Consider the following 22,054-nt stretch of genomic DNA (forward strand, 5'->3'; position numbering starts at 1 on the left):
AGATGGAAGTAACATAAGGGATGGAATTGATTTCATTTACCGGGGAGGTAGAAAAAGTTAATTTAGATACAATGTTCCCTCACCTCGCTCCCATTGACAGATAATAAAGCTGTGTGTTTGCCAACGGGGTCTCTTAGAAATCCAACAAAAGAAGTCAAGTTCCTCCAAAATGGATGTCTCTCTAGCTGCATTCATCTCTAAAGTACTTTAGGACTTTGTGAATATTTCAAAACGTTATGTGATCATTGCGGAGACCTTTAGTAAGGCTATGCTCAGCTCACTGACAACGATACAGCTGCAGAATCTGTGTGTTCACTCATAAGCTGTGAGAAGTTCAATGCTCTTACATGTACATGTTGCATGTACATAACACAACTGCAATGTAACATCTTCACGTTATGTGAATGCGAGAAATAGTCATAAAATCCCTTTTTTGGATCAAATCAATCAAAGCTTTATTTGTATAGCGCATTTCATACCCAGAGGCAACACAATGCCCTAGAATGATTGTATAGAACAGAGGGATTCCAAACTTTCCGTTTTGAGCTCAACTCACCCAAACTTTTTTTATTTGGATGCACATGGAGTCGCGCGTACGGGCACAACAGCAAAGATGGAGTCCAAATAGCTTAGGGGTAAAAGGCTGGCCAGTGGGTGTCCCAGGTGCCAGCAGGCTCTGCTCTGTCCTGACTGTGTACCTTTGGCCAAAACTCATTATAGGGTGACATTTAGGACTGGTACTGCCCATGCCAAGTCAGCCCGCTGGATTGAGACAAATTATGTAGTTATTTTTTTATGTCAGACATTAACTCATGTCCAATGGAGCCAAATGTGTATCACCTTCATATCACCTGGTGGAAGAATGGATTTGACCACAGTGACGTACGTCCCTTTTGTAGTGAGGGGTAAAGTTACTGTCAGTCAAAACTACAGACAGAGTGGAAATGTATCTTAATTATCTTTCATTTCATTCATTTACAGGTATCTTTGGGGCTGTTTTGTACTGTAGGTCTGTCCAGAATCAAGACATCTCAGAATGTGAAACTGAAACATAAAAACTGGAGAATAAAATAATACCTTTCCAATCAAACTTTCACACAAATCAAACATAACAACTAAATAAAATAGTAATAATGAAAGTGTATCTTCATATAAAGGCAGTGAAGGATCTGACATTGCTCTGTCTGGACCAACTTAGAAACTACTCAGCTTTACCTGAACACAAATGTCACAAAAGTCATCAGATTGTCCTGTTGTCTTCAAGGTCTGAAACAAAATGGACAAAGTAAAGACAGGAAATGAATAGATACACTGATAAACACAAACGTCCCTCTTCAGTAGTTCTTCAGTAGAACTTAATTTGATTATGCATTACTTTATACAAAGCAACATGAACTACAGTGTATAAGCCAGCATGCAACTTCTTATTCCTCAGGAGAAGCATGTGGAGGGTGTTCAACCTCACACACAAGAACATGAACGGAACTAAAGCTCCATCTTGTGGTTCCTGGTGAGTATGGAAGTACTGTCTGTATCGTGCAGATGCTAGCCAGCCAAGGAGGACAGGGCTGTCACTACGCACCAGGAGAATGTGACAAATGAGTGACAGAAACAAGATAGTGGTCAGCGTCAGTCTAGGAGGTGACTTTTACAGATTGAAGTTTGGGGAAGAATGTAGAGACTAGAGAAATCTATTCAGAAAAGACACTATAATCAGAGCACGTTGATGCTTAATAATTGAATGTCAATATAGAATAAAACTAAACGAATATTAGGCTAAGTAATCATAAGTATTTAAAAAGAAAAGAGAAGAAAATAAAAGTGATTTCTGGACAATAAGGGAGATGTTGCGCTGACAGGCTAAAGATTGAGCTTCATTATAATGTTGGAGCACACATTTGGCATTTATGATGAATACTGTACATCACAGTTCAGGGAAAGAAATTGTGACAAATCTGTTGAATTACTGAGATAAAGGTCATTAACTATCTTAACTATCTAAGCAGCTAGTTAAGAGATCACCTGTAATCTTGGACGGGACCAGGATTAATCATCTGCATTGCTATGAAAATTGTACATAATATCTCATTAAACATATTCTAAGAGAAAGGCCCAGTTGATGCATGTGTCGTGGATATTTTCCACACAAACTGCAAGATGTTACAATGAGAAAAAAAGGAAGTAATTGATTTCAAATTAATTGTGCAAAGGTCTCCCCGATGGATACCATCTGTCAAAACAAGCTGCACATTTGCTAAATCTAATCATAATTAATTAAACGGCTAACAAATTACATACATCATAGTTAACACAGGGAGAAACTACCGCAGGATCAGTTATGAAACAAATTAGTTTTAACAATGAAAGAAAATTACATCACATAACCAAATATTACACTCGTTTCCGCAAGCCATATTTCTTAATGAATTCTCTAATTAATTTAATTCACACATTGTGCATAATTTGGATCTGAAAATGTCACTGGGTCAGTCTTAACCATGTTCTTGCAGGCTGGCTGCTTCAACGAGAGACATATTAGCAAAACATGACCTCTATGTAAATCACAGAGACCAACAGTTGTAATTTTAATTTTAATTAACATGTTCTGAAGATATCATACAACTACATTTCGTCAATTTTACACATGCCGGTGTCAATTTAAGGTCTTAGATGCGTAATTCTGTCAACATTAGGCTATCTCTCAGTTTTCTGAACAAATTAGCTGCTTAACAAAAAAAAACAAGCGCGCGCGCGCACACACGCACACACACACACACACACAAGGAGTGAACACACTACCGTAGTCTATAACATGCTATAAACCCAAAACTCGAATTTACCAGATGATCACATCATGTTTGTGACTGCAGAAATAGTTGAATAAATGAATAAATTGGCCACCACCACAAATGGCATATATAAACTGACACATGCATTGTCGGGCTTGGGGGCTTTCCTGGGGCCAATCATTTAGCTAGCACGCTAATGAAATACTGTGTTCTGTGGCTAAGGGCAGCCACCAGGGGAGGCACCAGCCCGCCTGCCTCCCCTCCCTCCCTCCATCCTCGTGTTGGACTCTTAATGGGATGGATATAGCCCACAGGACTCCCAGGAGAGGCCTTCTGATGAACAGGAAAACCTGTTGTTGCCTCCACTAATCACCGCCTAATGGCTGTAGTAATACAGATTTTATGAATCTGTGTGTGTGTGTGTGTGTGTGTGTGTGTGTGTGTGTGTGTGTGTGTGTGTGTGTGTGTGTGTGTGGTGTCATAATGTACTATGGTCGTGCTTTGCCTGTTTTCTTCATTAGTAACACATTAATCATAGCCTTCAACATAACAACATTACTGTACCATACAACTGCAGAATATCACAGGATGTTAAGATAGGCCTACTGGTTATATTAGGTTGTTCTTCATTGCCATGCAAACCTGATGGCAAATGATAGGCTATCAAAATAACTTTTCTTTTCTTATAAACTTCACCCGAGGTTGACATTATAAGATAAGCCAAATATACAAATACGGCAGTAGGCTATAGTTATACATACTGTCGAAAAGTTACCTTTCAAAATCAGCCTGTCCCATCTGCCGCTGATATTTTGTTGACATTACTAGACCACACCCACCCGCTCCGTGCGCCTCTTTGCATAGCACTGAGCCGTCTGTCCAATCACAGCGCGCCTCCTGGGGTCAAAGTTGAGAGATAGGACCTACCTCCGGGGTAGACACGTCGTGATTCTCTACCTCAATGACGGGCCAGCGAAAGTGGAGGATTCCTATAGCATATTAGCAGGCTTAGCCTACTAGGCCTTCGTCGCGTTGGATTTAGGCTATCGTAGACTACAACGAAACTATAGTCACGTCAACTTTTAACATGTCGGTGAACGCAAGAAACAAAGTAGGATTGAATCGCCTAAGCGCCACTACAGCGTGGCTTTGAAGTAGCCTACAGTAACCGGGATTGAAACTCAGCTAAAGTTACAAAGTGGAACTCCGACGTAATTTTCACTGATCGTCGCTTAAGTGTGCATAGTTGATATTTCTATTTCTTTCCATAATGCCACCCGCTGGTCGAACAGCTCTGAACAGACGACCCGTGGAAGGCAGCTGGTCAAAGCAACTTTCCTTGCGTGGGATGCCACGCATGCACCCTAGTAAGAGTCCAGCGAGAGTCCAGGTATGATATTAGCCTACAGCCTTTAGGATGAGGACGATGAGGAAATATTTTCGGGGTAGTGGGAGGGTGCTTGCATTTGTTTTCATTGCATCTGTCATTTGGCTACTGTTTGACATGGCAGCGCTGCGTCTTTCAATAAACGATGTTAACAGCCAACTATTAAAAGAGCTGGTTATAAAAGAGAGAGCGGCTGTCAGGCAGCAGGCCACCAGACGAACGAAGGTGGTGAACAAGGGTTTTAAACACCCGGTAGAGAGGGTGGACTTAGACCTGGACAACGACGACCAAATTCCGTTCAGGGTCGTGAACAAGGTGGCCGACGTGTACAGAAAGCGATTCAAGAAGGGCCCAGCGTTGAAGGAAAGCGAAGTGAAACCAGCAGAGCAAGGAGGTGGCAGCCCGAACTTGCACAATACAAAAGCTGCAGCCGTTGAGCATAGACACGTTGTCACATCTAAGGTGCACGTTCCTTTAGAGACTAAAGCACCTGCCCAAAAAGCCGTGGACGTAGTGCGGCATGTCACGAAACCAGAGGAAAAGAAAGTTGTTTTAAACGACAGCCCCAAGAAGGGGACATTGCTTCCAGTGGCCTCTAACTCGACCAAAGCGCCCCCTGGCGTCCAGAAAGAAAAGCATGTTGCACCGCCTACCTCAGACAAGAAACTAGAGAAATTAAAGGGAGATGTTCATGTTGTACAAAAATCCCAAGAAAATATCAACGTGGATTCCAAGCCAAAAGATAGATTCAATGATGCTTTAGAGCCCGGGAAACACGACAACCAGGTCAAAGACAAAATTGTTGTGGGGCCAACTGTTAAACCTGTCAAGAAGGATGCCAAAGATGCTTTAGAGGCCAGAAATCAAGACAACCAGGTCAAAGACAAAATTGCCGTGGAGCCTAGTGTTATGCCCGTCAAGAAGGTTGCCAAAGAAAAAGAGGTGGTTATTAAAGCGGAGAAACAGATGGTAAAAGGTGATCTAGGTGCTGTGACCAACACTTTGCCCCCGACCACCAAGCCCCCAACCACCAAACCCAAGTTACCACAAGTAACCGTCAAAGTTAACGGTACTGCCGTGCGCAAAGCGGGCATCCACAAAGTCCTGCCGCTGGACATGACCCAAGCCCCCAGAGACAGCCACGCGGTTGGGCAGTTCGGCTTCGCCGCCGTAGTGTCCAGCGATAAGGAGGAGGAGGTGAGGAGGAGGTGGAAGGAAGGCCATTTCAACGTGTACCTGAGCGAGCAGATCCCCGTGGACCGAGCCATCCCAGACACCAGGCCCCAGACGTGAGTAGAACTGACCCTAGATCAGTAGAGAGCTACAGCCCATATCAGTGTAGAACTACAACCTAGATCAGTGTAGAACTACAACCTAGATCAGTGTAGAACTACAACCTAGATCAGTGTAGAACTACAACCTAGATCAGTGAAGAACTAAGCTACTATCAGTGTAGAGCGAAGCCCAGATCAGTGTAGAACTACAACCCAGATCAGTGTAGAACTACAACCCAGATCAGTATAGTAAAAAGCCCAGATCAGTGTAGAACTACAACCCAGATCAGTGTAGAACTACAACCCAGATCAATGTAAGACTACAACCCAGATCAGTGTAGAACTACAACCCAGATCAGTGTAGAACTACAACCCAGATCAGTGTAGGACTACAACCCAGATCAGTGTAGGACTACAACCCAGATCAGTGTAGAACTACAACCAAGATCAGTGTAGAACTACAGCCTAGATCAGTGTAGGACTACAACCCAGATCAGTGTAGAACTACAGCCTAGATCAGTGTAGGACTACAACCCAGATCAGTGTAGGACTACAACCCAGATCAGTGTAGAACTACAACCAAGATCAGTGTAGAACTACAACCCAGATCAGTGTAGAACTACAACCCAGATCAGTGTAGAACTACAACCCAGATAAGTGTAGAACTACAACCCAGATCAGTGTAGAACTACAACCCAGATCAGTGTAGGACTACAACCCAGATCAGTGTAGAACTACAACCCAGATCAGTGTAGAACTACAACCCAGATAAGTGTAGAACTACAACCCAGATCAGTGTAGAACTACAACCCAGATCAGTGTAGGACTACAACCCAGATCAGTGTAGGACTACAACCCAGATCAGTGTAGGACTACAACACAGATCAGTGTAGGACTACAACACAGATCAGTGTAGAACTACAACCAAGATCAGTGTAGAACTACAGCCTAGATCTCAATCCACTTTTGCACCTCCAGCCCAGCTCTGAGGTGGCATATTTCAATCGTCCTGCATTCTCTCTCCTACTCTGGCGTTCTTCTCCCCTCTTGCGCTGTAATTATGGGATGTGTTTGTCTGCTGTGGTCTTGGCCAGGTGTTCAGACAGCATGGTCCATGACAACCTGCCCACCACCAGTGTGATCTTCTGCTTTGTGGACGAGGTGTGGTCCACGTTGATCCGGTCCGTCCACAGCGTCCTCAACCGCTCCCCGCCACACCTGCTCACAGAGATCATCCTGGTGGATGACTTCAGCAGCAAGGGTAAGAGAGTCCTCATCCAGGAGATTGAGGAGCTGGGGGGGCTCTTCTTTTAATTGAAGTTAGAGGAATATGCACTCTCTCTCTCTCTCTCTCTCTCTCTCTCTCTCCCCCTCCTCCACTCTTATCTCCACACTCTCTCCTATGCTCTCTCCCTCCTCCACTGTCTCTCTCCTTCACGCTTTCATCCTCTCTCTCCTCTACCGTCTCTCTCCTTCACGTTCTCTCATCCTCTCTCCTCCATTCTCTAATTGTCCTCTCTCTCTCCCCCTACCCCGCCCCCCATCTCTCTCCCTCCATCACTCTCTCCCTCCATCACTCTCTCTCTCTCCATCACTCTCCCCCCAGACTATCTGAAGGAGAAGCTGGATGTGTACATGTCCCGCTTCCCCAAAGTGCGTATCGTGCGTCTGAAGGAGAGGGAGGGGCTGATCAGAGCCAGGCTGGCGGGAGCAGCTATCGCCAAAGGTAATCAATCAATCAATCAATCAAAGCTTTATTTGTATAGCGCATTTCATACCCAGAGGCAACACAATGCGCTTTACAGAGAACAAGGGAGGTGGGCATATGACCCACCCCTACATATTCCAGAGGGAAGCAAAAAAACTGTAATCACCCTGGGGCCAGATAAGTGAGCTGTAAAAATTCTTCCCTGACCCCTCTCAACAAGGCGATCGAGCAAGCTCCAGGAGTATGTTTGTCTACCGGCTAAGAACATTTATAAAACAGTACATTACATTAAATTAGTGTGTAGTGAGTAAGAGAGGCTAAAAAAGGTAACACTGTTGTGTGTGCGGTTGTGTGTGCGGCAGCCGCTGGTATTCTGGCTCCCATCTAGACAGACATCGACATGTGCTACGAGCAAAACATTATTTTTTGGCTTGTTTTCTTTTTGTCATATTGCGAAAGATGAAGTAACTTATAATAAACAGCAGTTTTAGGATCACTAAATAGTCGTATTTTGTCGTCAAAGTTCATGTCCTGTGAGAAGTGTCTTTGAAGCCCGTTTTTTTTCTCTGCGTAGTGAGGTGTACCAACATTCACAGAAGCATATCTTCTTCAAAAATGTGATGATGATTTCAACGAGACAACATTTGAAAGCTTACAATCTGCACTTTCATAATCTGTAAAAGAAAAAGAGGAAAAATGACCATGCCCTTCTAGGGGACCAAATCACCAGCGGTTGTCGCGTTTTATTTTCATTAGTATGCCCTTACCATCTTGTGTAACAGTACTCAAGTCATCTCTAATGATGTATCAATGAATAGAAACCGTATGTTACAGGGTAGTTACACCCTTGTGCAAACAGTCTGAATCCGGTTTACTTTAGAATCCACGGTTCCAGCCTGCAGCTGTCTAACCAGGGTTTGTTTACCGTTCCTCCAGGTGAAGTGCTCACCTTCCTGGACTCCCATGTGGAGTGTAACGTGGGCTGGCTGGAGCCCCTGCTGGAGAGGGTCTACCTGGACAGGAGGAAGGTGGCCTGTCCCGTCATCGAGGTCATCAGCGACAAGGACATGAGGTGATTTATTATGTCCGGATTTTAATGGTATATGGTAAATGGACTACACTTATATAGCGCTTTTCCACCTTAGCGGCACTCAAAGCGCTTTACAATGGCCTCTCATTCACCCATTCACACACACATTCACACACCAATGGCGGTAGCTGCCGTGCAAGGTGCTAACCTGCTCATTGGGAGCAATTTGGGGTTAGGTGTCTAATGGTACTGTGTGTTAATTTTCCCTCACGTGTTTAGAGTTGTATAGTTTCAAAGGTAACGCAGCGTGAAGTTTAAGGTTGTGTGTATGACTTATGTTTCTGGTGCTTTTCCAGTTATGTGCTGGTTGACAACTTCCAGAGAGGCATATTCAAGTGGCCGCTGGTGTTTGGCTGGAGCACGCTGTCGGACGAGTACATCAAGAAGAATAACATGAAGGATACTGATCCCATCAGGTACCCACACACACACACACACACATACCTAGACAGACACAGACAAACGCGCACCACTGCATCGTTTTTCTGTTGGTCAGTCAGTCCGCAGGTTTTGAACAGGGTTTGTGTCGTTGTCATGCCACAGATGTCCAGTCATGGCCGGAGGTCTGTTCTCTATAGATAAGAAGTACTTCTATGAGCTGGGCTCCTACGACCCTGGGCTGGACGTCTGGGGAGGGGAGAACATGGAGATCTCCTTCAAGGTAGACTGGATTCCTGACACACACACACACACACACACACACACACACACACACACACACACACACCCTTGGCAAACTCTCATTCTCACCACAATTCCCAAACTTCCTGTTTTTGACCGATGTCCCCCCCCCCCCCCCCTCGCCAGATCTGGATGTGCGGAGGGGAGATCGAGATCATCCCCTGCTCGCGCGTGGGACACATCTTCCGCGGGGAGAACCCCTACAAGTTCCCCAAGGACCGCCAGAGAACGGTGGAGCGGAACCTGGCCCGCGTGGCCGAGGTGTGGCTGGACGAGTACAAGGAGCTGTTCTACGGCCACGGCTACCACCACCTGCTGGACAAGGCCGTGGTCGACATCGGCAACCTGACGGCGCAGATCCGGCTGAGGGAGAGCCTGAAGTGCAAGAGCTTCCGCTGGTACCTGGACAACGTCTACCCAGACATGGAGGCGCCCCTGGTCAAAGCCGAAGGCCTGGTAGGTGGATGGTTCCTGTGGGGACTCTGTGTAGGTGGCTGATGCTGTTAGGTACACCTGACACTCAGACCTTCTTTTCCATAACATTGCAGTTCATTTAGCAGGCGCTTTTATCCAAAGTGACTTACAATAATTGCATTCAACCTAGGAAGTAAGTGTACTACTACCTAATACATCCATGACTACTACTCGGCAGAACTCAAGTGCATCTCCTTTCTAAACAAGAGACTAAAAGCATAATCTAGTGCTGAAGGCAAAGTGCAAGTAAGTAAGTAAGTAAGTAAGTAGACTTGAGAACTGATGGTTCTCGAGCCCAGTGGCCCATAGGGCAGGAGCCTATTTCCTAATTCCTTAGCGTCTTGCAATCCAATGCAAGAGTAGCAAATTATACTGTAAAAACAATCTGTGCTTAAGAGAGAGGATCGCAGTAGCACGTTCTTTCTTTGTTTGTTGAATGAATATGGGTGCACCGAAGCTTCTATGGCATTGACACAGTTGATGTTTATCTTTGGGGGGGTTTTTCTGGAAATATAATTATTATAACTTTTGCTGTGAATAATCTCCCCACAATCTCTCTCGACGTTGTTGACGGACAAGTGTGTATCTCCTCGGAGATGAGTGTTTCCATCTCCTCTGATCCTGAGTGAATTCAACACAAACAGACACTATTGTGCCTTCTCTGAACAAAGACGGTCTGTCTGTAGGCCTGTGTTCTCTGTCAGAAGTCATTGAGGAAACAGGATGGGGGAGGGCGGCTAGTCTTTCTACTGTCAATACGGTTTCCTACAACATGTAAACAAATGTTTAAAGTTCAGCGCCTCGGACACTGACGCCAAGCTCGGTTCTTGTTTTCCAGGTGTTCAATCGTGGATTGAGGAAATGCCTGGCTGTGCAGAACGTGTCTCTGTCCTTTGAGATCTGTGATCTCAGCAAGCAGGTGAACACCCCCCCCCCCAGCTCTGCGGTGTGATGTGAAATGTCTTTTCCGTGACTAACGTATCCCATCCCCCCCCCAGATGTGTGCTTATGTAACCGAGTGAAACCGAGTCCTCTAGAGTCCTGAGTAGGCAGCGAGTTGTTGGTTAAACTCACTCCGCCAGTATAAATACCGCCCAACCGCGCCGATAAAGAGCTAGCTCTTCGGCGTAGCTGGTTAAAACGGCTGTCTCGTCTCGCAGTGAGACCCGGGTTCGAATCCCACCCTGGGACCTGGGCATGCCGAAACGTATGGGTTGCGCTTACTCAGAGCACACTATGGAATTCCTTTTACAGTAAATTCAACACGCACACACACACATAAACATACCACAAACATACCATACCACAAAAACCTATGGTTACCGTGAAGCCTTATTATACGTCTACCTTTCACTCCCCCCTGTCTGTCTGTCTCTCTGAACTCCAGAGTCAGCACTTCAACTACACCTGGCTGAAGCTGCTTCGCCAGCAGGGCGTCTGCGTCGCTCCTCGGGGCGAAGACGCCGGCCCCGGCCTCCAACGCTGCGACAACGCCAAACCCGGCTTGCGCTGGTTGCACAAAGCCTCCAGCGCGCTGGTAGGTCATCTCTGGGTTTGGGGTCGTCAGCTTGTGTGTTCCTAGCTGCCTGTATGTTAACAAAAGCCATTATGTTCATGAAAAAAGGCAATGGCGCCCCGAGTGAGAATTTCAGCCGTTTCTAGTTGAGGGACCGGCCGTTGTGGAACGTCGTTTTAAGTCCGTCATTGACATCGTCGACATGGGTTTGCTAGTATATAGAACGCAACCCCACAGCATACGTGGTGAGGCTTGTGATGGCGGTGATGCAAGATGGTAGTCTAGCTGTATGGTGTCTGCAGATGTGAATTGCATTATCTGCACATTGTTTGTAAACTGCCACTCAGATGCTGAAGTTCTTTCAATGCCGTCAGTGTTCATCCTCAATGATTTCAGTCATGTAAGTTTTCTCGGCGTATTTTTCATGTCGTCTAACTGAACTAAACTACTGCCCGGTGTTGCTGTCTCCCCAGGGAGAACATCTCATAGCGGAGCATGTCCCCAAACGCCTGTGTCTGGAGGCGGGGCCACAGGGGGACACGGTCCACCTGAGCGAGTGTGAGGTCTCCAGCGCTTTCCAGAAGTGGCAGTTCACGCACTACTACGCTCAGTGACCACAACGAGGAGGAGGAGGAGGAGGAGGCGATGGGATGGGATGGGCTACCCCCGCACTAGAGATGGACTCTGAGGGGCCGTACTTTACTAGAGATGGACTCTGAGGGGCCCGTCCTTTACTAGAGATGGACTCTGAGGGGCCCGTCCTTTACTAGAGATGGACTCTGAGGGGCTGTCCTTTACTAGATATGGACTCTGAGGGGCCCTACTTTACTAGAGATGGACTCTGAGGGGCCCTACTTTACTAGAGATGGACTCTGAGGGGCCTACTTTACTAGAGATGGACTCTGAGGAGATGGACTCTGAGGGGCCCGTCCTTTACTAGAGATGGACTCTGAGGGGCCTACTTTACTAGAGATGGACTCTGAGGGGCCGTACTTTGCCGTGCTGTTCTGGTACTTTCTCCATATGGAACTGCCCATGCGGAACCAAAGAATCCGGTTGATAATGGTTGCAGAATGAATATATGCATAGTGGTTGGTGTTGGGATGTGCAATGTTTTGTTTATCTTCATCATAATTTCATAACTTCACATTGAATTTGAGTTTGACACTATCTTGGGGCAGAGTGCTTGAGAGAGCAGATACTTCATAATTGATTAACCAAATTTGAAATCTGTGAAGGTGTTTATGGACAATGACGGTGCCTACAGTATATTGTTTACATGAAAGTCTGTACAGATATCCTCTGGGTGTTAGCACGGCAAACAATCTGTATGCTATCGTTTACTATTCATTATCTATACAGTTGGTCTTCCAAAAATATAATGCATGTAATGCAACTTTTATGTAAATAGTAAATCATTATTTGAAAAACCATTTCATGTACATTTGGGATGCAATGCATGCAATACACTAACTAGCTTATATATCTCAGATTTTTGGGGTGTTATGAGTCATGGAAAAAATGTAGTTGCTTGGTTTTGACAGTTTGGCTGCAGGTTTTTATATATCTTGTTTGAGTATTTTTCTGTCACTAGAGGGGGCTATAGACTCAAGAACCATTTAAGGAAGGCTGTGATTCTCTTCCTGGTATCTCTCAACTACATTTGTGAAATGTCCTTTTCTTGGTAGATATTCCAGAAACGTTATAAAAAATGGCTTCTTCACTTGACAATTTGCTTTGGTCCTTTTAATTTGTCGGATATGACAGAACAGAGTAGCCTATGCTTGCTCAAAGTGTGCTGGAAAAGGTTTAGAATTATTATATTATAGCCCTTAGTAACCATAATATAATTGGCTACTGTTGAAATGTTACATGTTGATTTGCTCACCTGCACCGATAGGTTTTTACAATATAGCCTACATGGATTCACCCTGGCAGTGCTCTCTATCCACTCGCAGGGGCTGGTTTCCTAACTGGTTTGCGGGTGTGAAACCATGTGCAAAACTGCCTACGTGCTAAAACGTTCAAGCTGATCTGGGTGCACTTGAAGGTGTCTCTCAAAAGCTAACACGCCTTCCCTATTTATGCGTGTTTTCCTCATGAATATGAATGCCAGGGCATTTCTTCGTGACTGTGCAAAATAGTGTGAGGAGAAAATACAAATAGATTAATTTAGTCTAATACGATTGACCAAGCCTGAAAGTACGGGAGGTAATTGCGTCTGCATTTTAATATGAATGGAGAATGAGTACAGAATGATGTCTGTACTCACAGTAGCGAGAAGGAAAGTAGGCTAACAACATCAGAAACAACAACCGTACCAACAATACCAAACTTCTTGCAACTCTGCATTTCCTTGCCATTGGGCCGTTCCAGCATACGGTAACGGTCCGCTGAGATCTCCCAGTCCAGTGGGTCACGCTTTATTTGGGCTCTTTAAGCCCTTGGGTTGGTAGGCTAATGATTAACAACCACCATCTTAGTCATAATGTTTGCTGCTAGTAGGATTAGAGGCCCCCAAGCCTCTTATTTTTAATCTGTTAATCAAATACCTGCCTTGCATCATCAAATGCTTCAATTTGACCAACTAAAGTACAATTAAGGGCTTAAATCCAATAATACATAATCTCTTATGTTCACCCAATTATTTGTTGTTATTACATTTTTACTATAACACGTTCTGATCCCAGTTAGTGGCATCTCCAACTACTTAGCATGTTTGTGTGACTAAATGTCCAACATTATCATTTTGGGTTCAATAAGCACATTTAATCTAAGCATCTACCACAAAACGGTGAGTATCATGAACGTTTATTAAGATCGGATTGGGTGCAAAGCCTCCGATCCAGATGCATCTCCTTGCTGTAGGATCAAGCAGCAACGTGGGGCCCCTCTTCCAGACCTCTGAGAAGACCTCATATGTTCATCATCAAGGACTCAAACTCCTCAATCTTCTGGCGCGTGTTGCCCCTGCGGATCTTGCGGTAGGAGACGGTGCTGTATTTGGAGTGGGTGTGGTGGTTGAAGGACTTCCTGTGTCCAAGCTTCCTCCCTAAGGACTGAGTGGCCCTCGCGGACAGGAAGTCCTTGGACTGCTGTGGCTCCGTCTGGTCCAGGTCTCGGTCCAGCTCCTCCTGGCTGCCCTCCGGCACCTGGACCTTCGCTTGGCGGTTCACCCGGCCGGGCCCCGGAGACGCCCGCTGCTCCTGTGGTGATGTCACACCCTCTCTCTGCTCGCCTGGGGCACAGTTCAGACAGGGGAAACTAATTCAGTTCATGTCAATCTAACTCCTTTCTATTAATGGTAGTCTGGTACAGTATAAACAGGCTGTAGTCGTGACTAAAGAAGAGTATCAGAAATGTTAGTTTTTACATTAGTGGTGTTTAAAGAAGTGGGTATACTGTGGTTCCGCGGATAAAGAAGTGGGTATACTCCATCCCTCTTTATACCCTCCACTACACCACTGGGTATAAAGATTCACATCATATTCTTTCCAGTGCATGACAGGTGAATTGTGTTGCTCAGAAAGAAATGTGCCCAGAGATACAGTATCCTCACAAGCAATTGAACACAAAACAAAGCTCTTCCTACCTTCCTCTGCCGATGAGACCTGCCTTGCTTGGCCTGGGGTTGGGGCTGGGCCGGGGGTAGAGGCTGGGTCTGGAGCTGGGGTAGAGGCTGTAGCTGGGTCTGGGCCGGGGGTAGAGGCTGGGTCTGGAGCTGGGGTAGAGGCTGGGTCTGGAGCTGGGGTAGAGGCTGGAGCTGGGTCTGGGCCGGGGGTAGAGGCTGGGTCTGGAGCTGGGGTAGAGGCTGGAGCTGGAGCTGTCGGAGGTGACTGACGCTCCTGATGTTGGGCTGCGTCAGTCCTCTGGGGGGGTCCGGTCTCCCCCTCATCAGTGTGGACAGAGGTCAGGCTGTCTCCTCCTCCGTCGCTGACCGGATCTGTCCCCGTCTCCGTCCCCTGGATCGGCACGGCTCCCTCAGCTCCCTCACCATGGTTCTCGGCTGAGCCCTCTGTAGAACCGGAGGTTCTGGACGTTCCCCCTCTTCCCCTGCGCGGCGTGGCTTCGTCCTCGTAGAAGACCTCGTCGTCTCCCTCCTCCAGCGCGGCGGCGGCGGCCTCGCTCTCCAGGGACGGCGTCCCGCCGATAATGTCCGCCACCGGAGAGGACACGACGCTCACATCCAGGCGCAGGTCCATCAGAGGAGCCGCCGGGTTCTGCTGCGTCTCCGTCATCTCGGCCTTCGGCGGACGTCTGACCGCCACCCCCCACCTCCTCCTCCTCCTCCTCTTGCGCTGGGAGGACTGAGACTTCTGGGACGCTCTTAGCGGTCGCTTCGCCCTCTGCCGAGTCTGTGCGTCCTCGGCTTGCCGACGCAGCCGTCCCTATCCAGCCGACCAATCAAAGTTGTCCCATGGCACGGCGGCGGGGTGGGGTGGGGGGGGGAGGGGGCGCGGCCTCTCATGGACTGATGGTACCAGGCCAAGCTGTCTGTTAGTGCTGGCGTGCGATGTTGTTCCCTGAGCGCGCTGAGCCAGGGGAGAACAGGGGTTTTGTTGTAGGGCTAATCAATGGCCTCTTTTGTTCCTTCGCCATCCACAAGTGAGCTGATTGTGCTGATTCTTTAATCTTTCCTGAGTGACCGCCACCTCCACCCCCCGGACGTTCTGGACTATAGGTTTAGTCGAGGGTATGGCCTTGTAAGCTGTGCTTCTAGGGGCCCTTGTGCACGTTGTTAAGGTGGTGACCTCACTAAGCAGGTTACATATTGTAAGAGACTTAGGTGATGCAAACTATAATATCTGATTGTATCCATGAATATAGCTTGAACTGTATCTTGATAGTTTTTTTTTTAACCTTTATCTTCATTTTAAGGGCTGAAACCAACATCAGGCCATCGGTATACAGTTTGCAAACTAGTATGTATGTGTTAAACGTAGATTTTATGTACAGTAGTAAATGTAGATTTTGCAATGTGCAGCTTAAGTGGGCCACTGTTGAGTAATATTGCTACTGACTACTCATTGTGCAGAATTGTAAGTTATGAGGAAGGTATATCTAACCTGGTCATTGAAGGGAAGTGAAAGTGTCTGTTCTGGTTTGAAATGACTGTGGTTTTCCTGCTCACTTTCAGATCCTTTAACACCTTAGTTAAACTAGACCTGCTTATGAAATAGATGATCTAGACATATTAGCTTTAAACCAATGGGAAGATAAGAACATGAACATGTATCTCAATCTCTTGCAGTAGTGAGGTGCAGTGCAATGCCCACACTAATATCTAGTAAGAGCAGATATTCTTTTGTTATCCCTGCATACATTTGCAAAGGGACAGTTCTTCAATGCCTTTAGAATCAGCAATAGTTAGATTTGAGTCAAAAGAGAGTTGGCGGTTTTCAAACAGCCGTTTCTTTATTGAACTAGTTGATTTCATTCACAGTCAAAGACGATTTAAAATGCAATTGCCTTGATTCCCGTGCGAACAGCTGAAATAAAACACAGCAGCCAGGAAGAATCGGTTCAACACAATTCAGTTTAATCTGTTTCATGATTAAAAAATTGGACGGAAAAAACCCATCCATAAACCTACTTCATGACTTACAGGAAAATGAGTTTCATTATCATAAAACTGGTTTTGTAGGCATGATCTGCTGTTATGGGAACCAAAATAGTAGAGAAAGTAGCACCTCTCAGCCACATCCTGTTTTCAAGTGCACTTCTACTGTATCTGCATGCTTTAGTACTCTTCCTGCTAGGTTGACAAACCTGTCAGACATCATCATCATTTCAACAAAACTCGCACGACAATCCCATTCATCTAAACATGTCTAGTCTCTTTTCTCTTGAATTTCTACAAGCTGCGGTTATTATAAAAATCAAGGCTTTTCATTCAAGTCCATCAACAGCATCGGTGGGCCCGTTCACATGTAGATTAGACGGTTGGGTATTGCAGTCTCTACGCCACCTAGAGTTCCTGCTTCCTCGGTAGTTGGCGCCATCATGTTTAATGCTGTTTGAGTTCTGATAATAATAAAGAAAAGAAAGTTGATGTGAAGGTCGTTGCCTGCGTGTGCGTCGCATGAAGCTGCCTGCCGCCATGATGGTCTTGGCCCGGGGGAGGTCCAGTGCCGTGTCCGCGTGCGACTCAAGGCCGCCATCAGGCTGCCGGCATTCCTCCAAATGCTTCTTTTACCCAGAATGCTCTTGGTGTGAGCTCGCCTGCTCCTGAGCTCCTGGGTAATGTTAAGTCTTGAGCGTCACATCATGTCGCGATGACCGCTACGACATACCGTATTTTCTGGTGCGTGCAGCATCTTGAACTCGAGACCCAACGTTGCTCCGATTAGTGTCCGTTCGCACAGGCGTCCTCGTCCTCCTCCATCGAGCGGTTGAGACCGGGGATGAACTTGAGGATGTGCCTGCGGACGCTGGCCGTGCGCCGACCTCGCCGCCGGGGGAGGGTCCCGAACAGAGAGGCCAGGCCGCCCTCCCAGGACGGAGAGACGGAGCCGCCGCTGCTCGCCAGGCTGCCGCTGCGAACACGGCCGAGGCCGCCGCCGTTGGCGGACGAGGAGCAGGACGAGGTGGTGGAGGTGGACGCGGGCCCCTCCGGCCGGAGGTCCCTGTTGCTGGAGAAGAAGCAGGTGTCGGCGGCGGGGCTGGGGGAGCCGGCGTCCCCGAACACGCTGGCCAGGTCGCTGTCGTCCGCCGCGGTCCCCCCGGCGCTGCTGTCGCTGGAGAAGCGGAGGCCGTGGCGGCCGGCGAGTGACATCAGCGAGGTCAGGGATTCCATGGAAGGGTAAGAGGTGCTGTCGTTCAGGCTGCCTGCGAAAACGAGAGGTGAGGTTGCTGAGGTTAAGCGTGGGGGGTTTTTAATGGCAGGACATTATGGTGACCTGCTCATGTTGACTGTGAAGCATGTCGGTCATCCGCACCACAGATCAACCAAGTCTGTGAAACCGCCTGTCCCATTTACAGTAAAAAAAAAGAAAAAGAAAAAAAAAAGATGTCTGTCACTTTTTTCTTTTTTACTTTTTTTTTTTTTTAAACTTGACTTGTCATGAAAGGGACATTTATCTGCTCGCTTCCCCATCAGCCACCCCCTTTAACCGTCAAGACCTGATAACTGTGTGTGTGTGTGTGTGAACACTGAGAAAGGAAGTGCCTGTGGCTTCACAGCTGAGCCAAGCCCCTCACCTCGCACAAGACGATTCTCTTGGGAAGTTAGGGCTTGCAACTCCATCCATTTCTCTCTCAACGTTTGCTGTGCGGAAAAAAATAACAGTTAAACTTTTGAAAACTGACTTAGGCATGACCTAGATTTTTTTTTTTTGACTAAAATCTCCAAGATATATAATGGTGTCTTGTGTGTAACTGTAATCCAATTAATGTAGGATTAGGCTGAATGAGTAGATCCCTGTTTGTCCATACTGGTGGGGTTGTGTGTCACTGTGTTCAGGCTATTCAATCGCCATGCTGAACGGAACACAAACACGGTTTAGTGAAAGAGAGACGCACCTTGAGCAAGCTCATCTTCTTCTCCAGCTCGATCCTCTTCACCACGGTCCCGCACACCGTCTCCATCCTGTGACGTGTAAAAGTCCGGTTAAGCGCGGGATGTCACTGTGCGGGGTTTTTTTACCTGGCGCCTGCTCTCAGCACTCCCCACACTCACTTCAGGAGGTTCGTGGATTCCCGAATCAGGTCAATGACGCGCTGATGTGACGATCCTTCGATGCTGACACCATTGATGGTGAGGATAACATCACCTAAGATAGAGAGAGAAAGGTTGAGAGTGGGAGAGGGATAGGTTGAGAGAGAGAGAGAGAGAGAGAGAGATAGATTGAGAGAGAGAGAGAGAGAGAGAGAGAGAGAGATTGAGAGAGAGAGAGACAGAGAGAGAGATTGAGCGAGAGAGAGACAGAGAGAGAGAGATTGAGCGAGAGAAAGAGACAGAGAGAGAGAGAGAGGCAGAGAGAGAGAGAGAGAGAGAGAGATTGAGCGAGAGAGAGACAGGGAGAGAGAGAGAGAGAGAGAGAGACAGAGAGAGAGAGAGGAGGTGGGTGGACGTGGGCGGAGGGGAAGCTCGGTCTCACCGGCGGTCAGCCCTGCGCTCTCCGCGGCGCTGTCTTCCTTCACCGTGCACACGAACGTGCACATCTCCAGCGCCGCGCTGCTGCTGGTGGACTGCAGGCCGTACGTCTGCGTCAGGAGGGTGGACACCGTCAGCGGACAACGCTCGGAAGAACATCTGACAGTTTATCTAAACCCACACAAACCACTCCATCAAGGAATGAGGCGCACTTGTACTTTCACTGTGCTTTTGTGTCATAGTCCTACGTATGATTAGGGCCTACAGCAGTTTGTTTTGTTACTGTACGTTTGTTAAGTTTGAATGTTCCTACCTGAACTTCAAATCCATAAGTCTCATTGTCTTGCTTTTCCAGTAGATAAGTGATCCTACACACAGGAGAAATGTGGTTATAGCATTCACATGCCTTTAGTTGTATGCCATATATGGAGACATAAATGAACAATTTTATAAATGTTGCAGACAAATGTTCACCTTTGAGGGTCAGCATAGTCTATCAAGGAGTTGGAGCGAGTTTGTCTGGGCTGGAAAGAAAGAAAAAGTATATCTCAAACCAACGAAAACAGAGAGTACATTTTCTCTTTAGCATTTTGAGCCTATAACTGGTCTCTTACAGAACCTAAGATATTAGAGTAGTAGCCTAGAAAGGGGTTCTGTCTTTGCAAGCACTTGCAAGTACGCATACTAGCTCAACATCAAGCAAAAGACAGGCTATAACGTTAACTTATTGACACACGGAAACATCTGCTATGTAGCCTACAAGACAACTGATTTGATCCAGAGGCCAGGTGTTATCGCTCACCTGTCTCCATCCCTTCGGCAGCGTTGCCGCAGAGTTTTCTCCGTTCTTGTCACCGTGTCCCTTCAGAGAACGCCGGTACCACAGGCGACCTTTCTTCCTGAGAGACCCCGTCAGATGGTAGTTGTCCTGGTGGCTACCCTGCCTCTGGAGACCCTCGGTCAGGCTCACGGTGGATTGCATCATGGTCGCGGTCCGTTCACTAAGCTGCACCATAGTAGAGTAGACAACTGTGCAGCGACGGCTGCTGTGTAGGACGACTTTGGCCCTGCCCTCCTGCTGCTGCTCACTGTGAAGCGGAAACCCACACGGGTGTGAGTGACTGCTGTGGTCGGGACGTGCGTTTGCAGATCACAGCCGTCTCACTAATTTTCTTTTTTTCTCGCTCAAACCCTCTCATCTTTTTTTTCTCCCTTTCATGTAAACAGTTTGTCTAGAGAGGAATCTGCTGAAGGTTTTTTTTTGCTCTCCTCACGTCTTCTCTCAAACAGTCCCCTCTCTTTGTGCAGTGTCGGTGCAATTCGATTTATGGTCTGTCAGAAAGCAGAAATGCATGAAAAACTGCCACCATCTCCTCTGCGGTCTCCCTGCCGCTGTCAGCACCTGTTTCCCAGCTACCCCGGCGCTCTGCTCATGGGTTTCTCTCAATGGGCTGTCCCCAACCTGAGCCTCTCTCTCTCTCTCTCTCTCTCTCTCTCTCTCTCTCTCTCTCTCTCTCTCTCTCTCTCTCTCTCTCTCTCTCTCTCTCTCTCTCTCTCAGACGCGTCTTGTGAGGGCAGACAAAAGGCAGAGTTATGCTCGGGGCTCAGGGCCACTTCACAAATAGACAGCACGGGTCACTGGGTGGAAGGCATCAGACATGGTTGGATCAAAAGAGAAAACCCCACACAGGCCAGCGGGCTAGCGGGAACAAAAACAGCTGTCTGGTGATGTGGAAGAATGCTACACTGAGCCACCTACCCACTGCACACACGCGGGTCCCCAAGCAAGGGACTGGCTTAATCCGCTCTCTGATAGCCAGCCGTGTGTCATATTGCATTCTTAGATGATGAGAAACAATAGGATTTTCAAAATATGTTTTTAAATATACCATATACCCTGATGGAGATTCGGAGGAGTCGAAACACGTTGGTGCGTGTCCAGATTTAAATAAAGGACTTTTAACTAGCCTAGGGTAGCTACATAATGCCTCGGGACCAGCTTCTTGTCGCCCTATAGTCCACCTACCCTGGCTAGTGCGGTGTTTTAGCTTTTTTCAACCCTATATAGGCTATATTTTGGAAAATGTTTTATCTCCACAAACGCCTTTGGCATCTCGATTGAGGAGTGACCCAAACCGGACAGTAGCCTGTCTGTGAGAGGATCTGGAATCTGGATGACCCAGAGCCTAAACAGCTGTTTTACACGAAGCCCCCGGTGCCAGGCCGTTCCCGACGGGCCATGCAGAGAGAACACACTGACAGACAGACCGCACCATTCCCACCCACACACCCACCCCGTCCTCCTCCGGCCCATGGACCCAGGGTGACCCTGGCACTGCCAAGCTGCCACTGGACAGTCTGGCCATGGATTTACCCCGAGCAACAGGACCAGGTAGCCTAATCAAAGTGCTCGGCAAGTTCTCCTCAGTTTTTTTCTTCACAGGACGTCATTTTGGTGATAAAGGTCTGAATCATCTATTCTCTCACCACAAGGCAAAGTCAGTTAGACCGAGGCACAGCACATCTCAAGTTTCTGACTCATTTCAGAAGTACTGAAAACCAAAGTGACATAGGTTGACTTCCTCATCCTAACGGACACATACGCCTACATGTACACACACCGTCATTAGAAATGTGTTAATTAAGCTTATTTCAGATTAGGCCAGCCATGAGTCACTGGGAACAGGCTGAGTAGAGGACGCACTCAGGAAACACTTCAGGTAACTAATGTCCTAGTTCTGTTATAATCTGGCATGGGAAATGACACTGCATTGGAAGTCAGCCAAAAAAACTACATTTGTTAGTCATAATAAAGCACTTAATCTGTAAAGCGTTTTTCAAAATCTTCAACAGATGCTGATGAGTGCAGTGATACAGTCAGGTGACGATGGAGAATTGACTAGTCAGTGATCACACAATAAAAATACAAAGGCACAGCATATTATTCATGAAAAAATGTTTATTGACACTGACGTCACACATAGTGCATGAACAAAAGACATTATAGGTAGACTACTGTTGTCAAAGTATATGAAGCTCA

General features: G+C 47.1%; 2 protein-coding genes across 2 annotated transcripts; one reads left to right on the top strand and one right to left on the bottom strand.

The window, feature by feature from the left end:
- The first annotated feature begins 3,719 nt into the window (after window positions 1-3,719).
- galnt5 (polypeptide N-acetylgalactosaminyltransferase 5) lies at window positions 3,720-11,710 on the top strand. The gene is made up of 10 exons (XM_084443016.1): window positions 3,720-5,465; window positions 6,545-6,711; window positions 7,057-7,176; window positions 8,095-8,230; window positions 8,545-8,664; window positions 8,792-8,909; window positions 9,056-9,385; window positions 10,242-10,322; window positions 10,791-10,940; window positions 11,393-11,710. The coding sequence occupies exons 1-10, from the start codon at window positions 4,207-4,209 to the stop codon at window positions 11,531-11,533; spliced, it is 2,622 nt and encodes an 873-aa protein (XP_084299142.1). The 5' UTR covers window positions 3,720-4,206; the 3' UTR covers window positions 11,534-11,710.
- A 5,555-nt stretch (window positions 11,711-17,265) lies between these two features.
- cytip (cytohesin 1 interacting protein) lies at window positions 17,266-19,999 on the bottom strand (the record flags this gene model as incomplete). The annotated part of the gene is made up of 8 exons (XM_084442934.1): window positions 17,266-17,747; window positions 18,120-18,186; window positions 18,441-18,507; window positions 18,598-18,691; window positions 19,019-19,124; window positions 19,328-19,382; window positions 19,489-19,538; window positions 19,817-19,999. The coding sequence occupies 8 exons, from the start codon at window positions 19,997-19,999 to the stop codon at window positions 17,266-17,268; spliced, it is 1,104 nt and encodes a 367-aa protein (XP_084299060.1).
- Window positions 20,000-22,054: the final 2,055 nt, after the last annotated feature.

This window comes from Borostomias antarcticus (assembly GCF_949987555.1).
Source record: "Borostomias antarcticus genome assembly, chromosome: 9".
In the NCBI taxonomy this organism is placed as follows: Eukaryota; Metazoa; Chordata; class Actinopteri; order Stomiiformes; family Stomiidae; genus Borostomias; species Borostomias antarcticus.

What these genes read in the sequence shown, in the direction of transcription:
- galnt5 (XM_084443016.1), top strand. Translation starts at nt 4,207, where the DNA reads ATGAGGACGATGAGGAAATATTTTCGGGGTAGTGGGAGGGTGCTTGCA. An exon ending in GGATGACTTCAGCAGCAAGG is followed by an intron (nt 6,712 to 7,056) that starts GTAAGAGAGTCC and finishes CTCTCCCCCCAG; the next exon opens with ACTATCTGAAGGAGAAGCTG. An exon ending in ACATGGAGATCTCCTTCAAG is followed by an intron (nt 8,910 to 9,055) that starts GTAGACTGGATT and finishes CCCCCTCGCCAG; the next exon opens with ATCTGGATGTGCGGAGGGGA.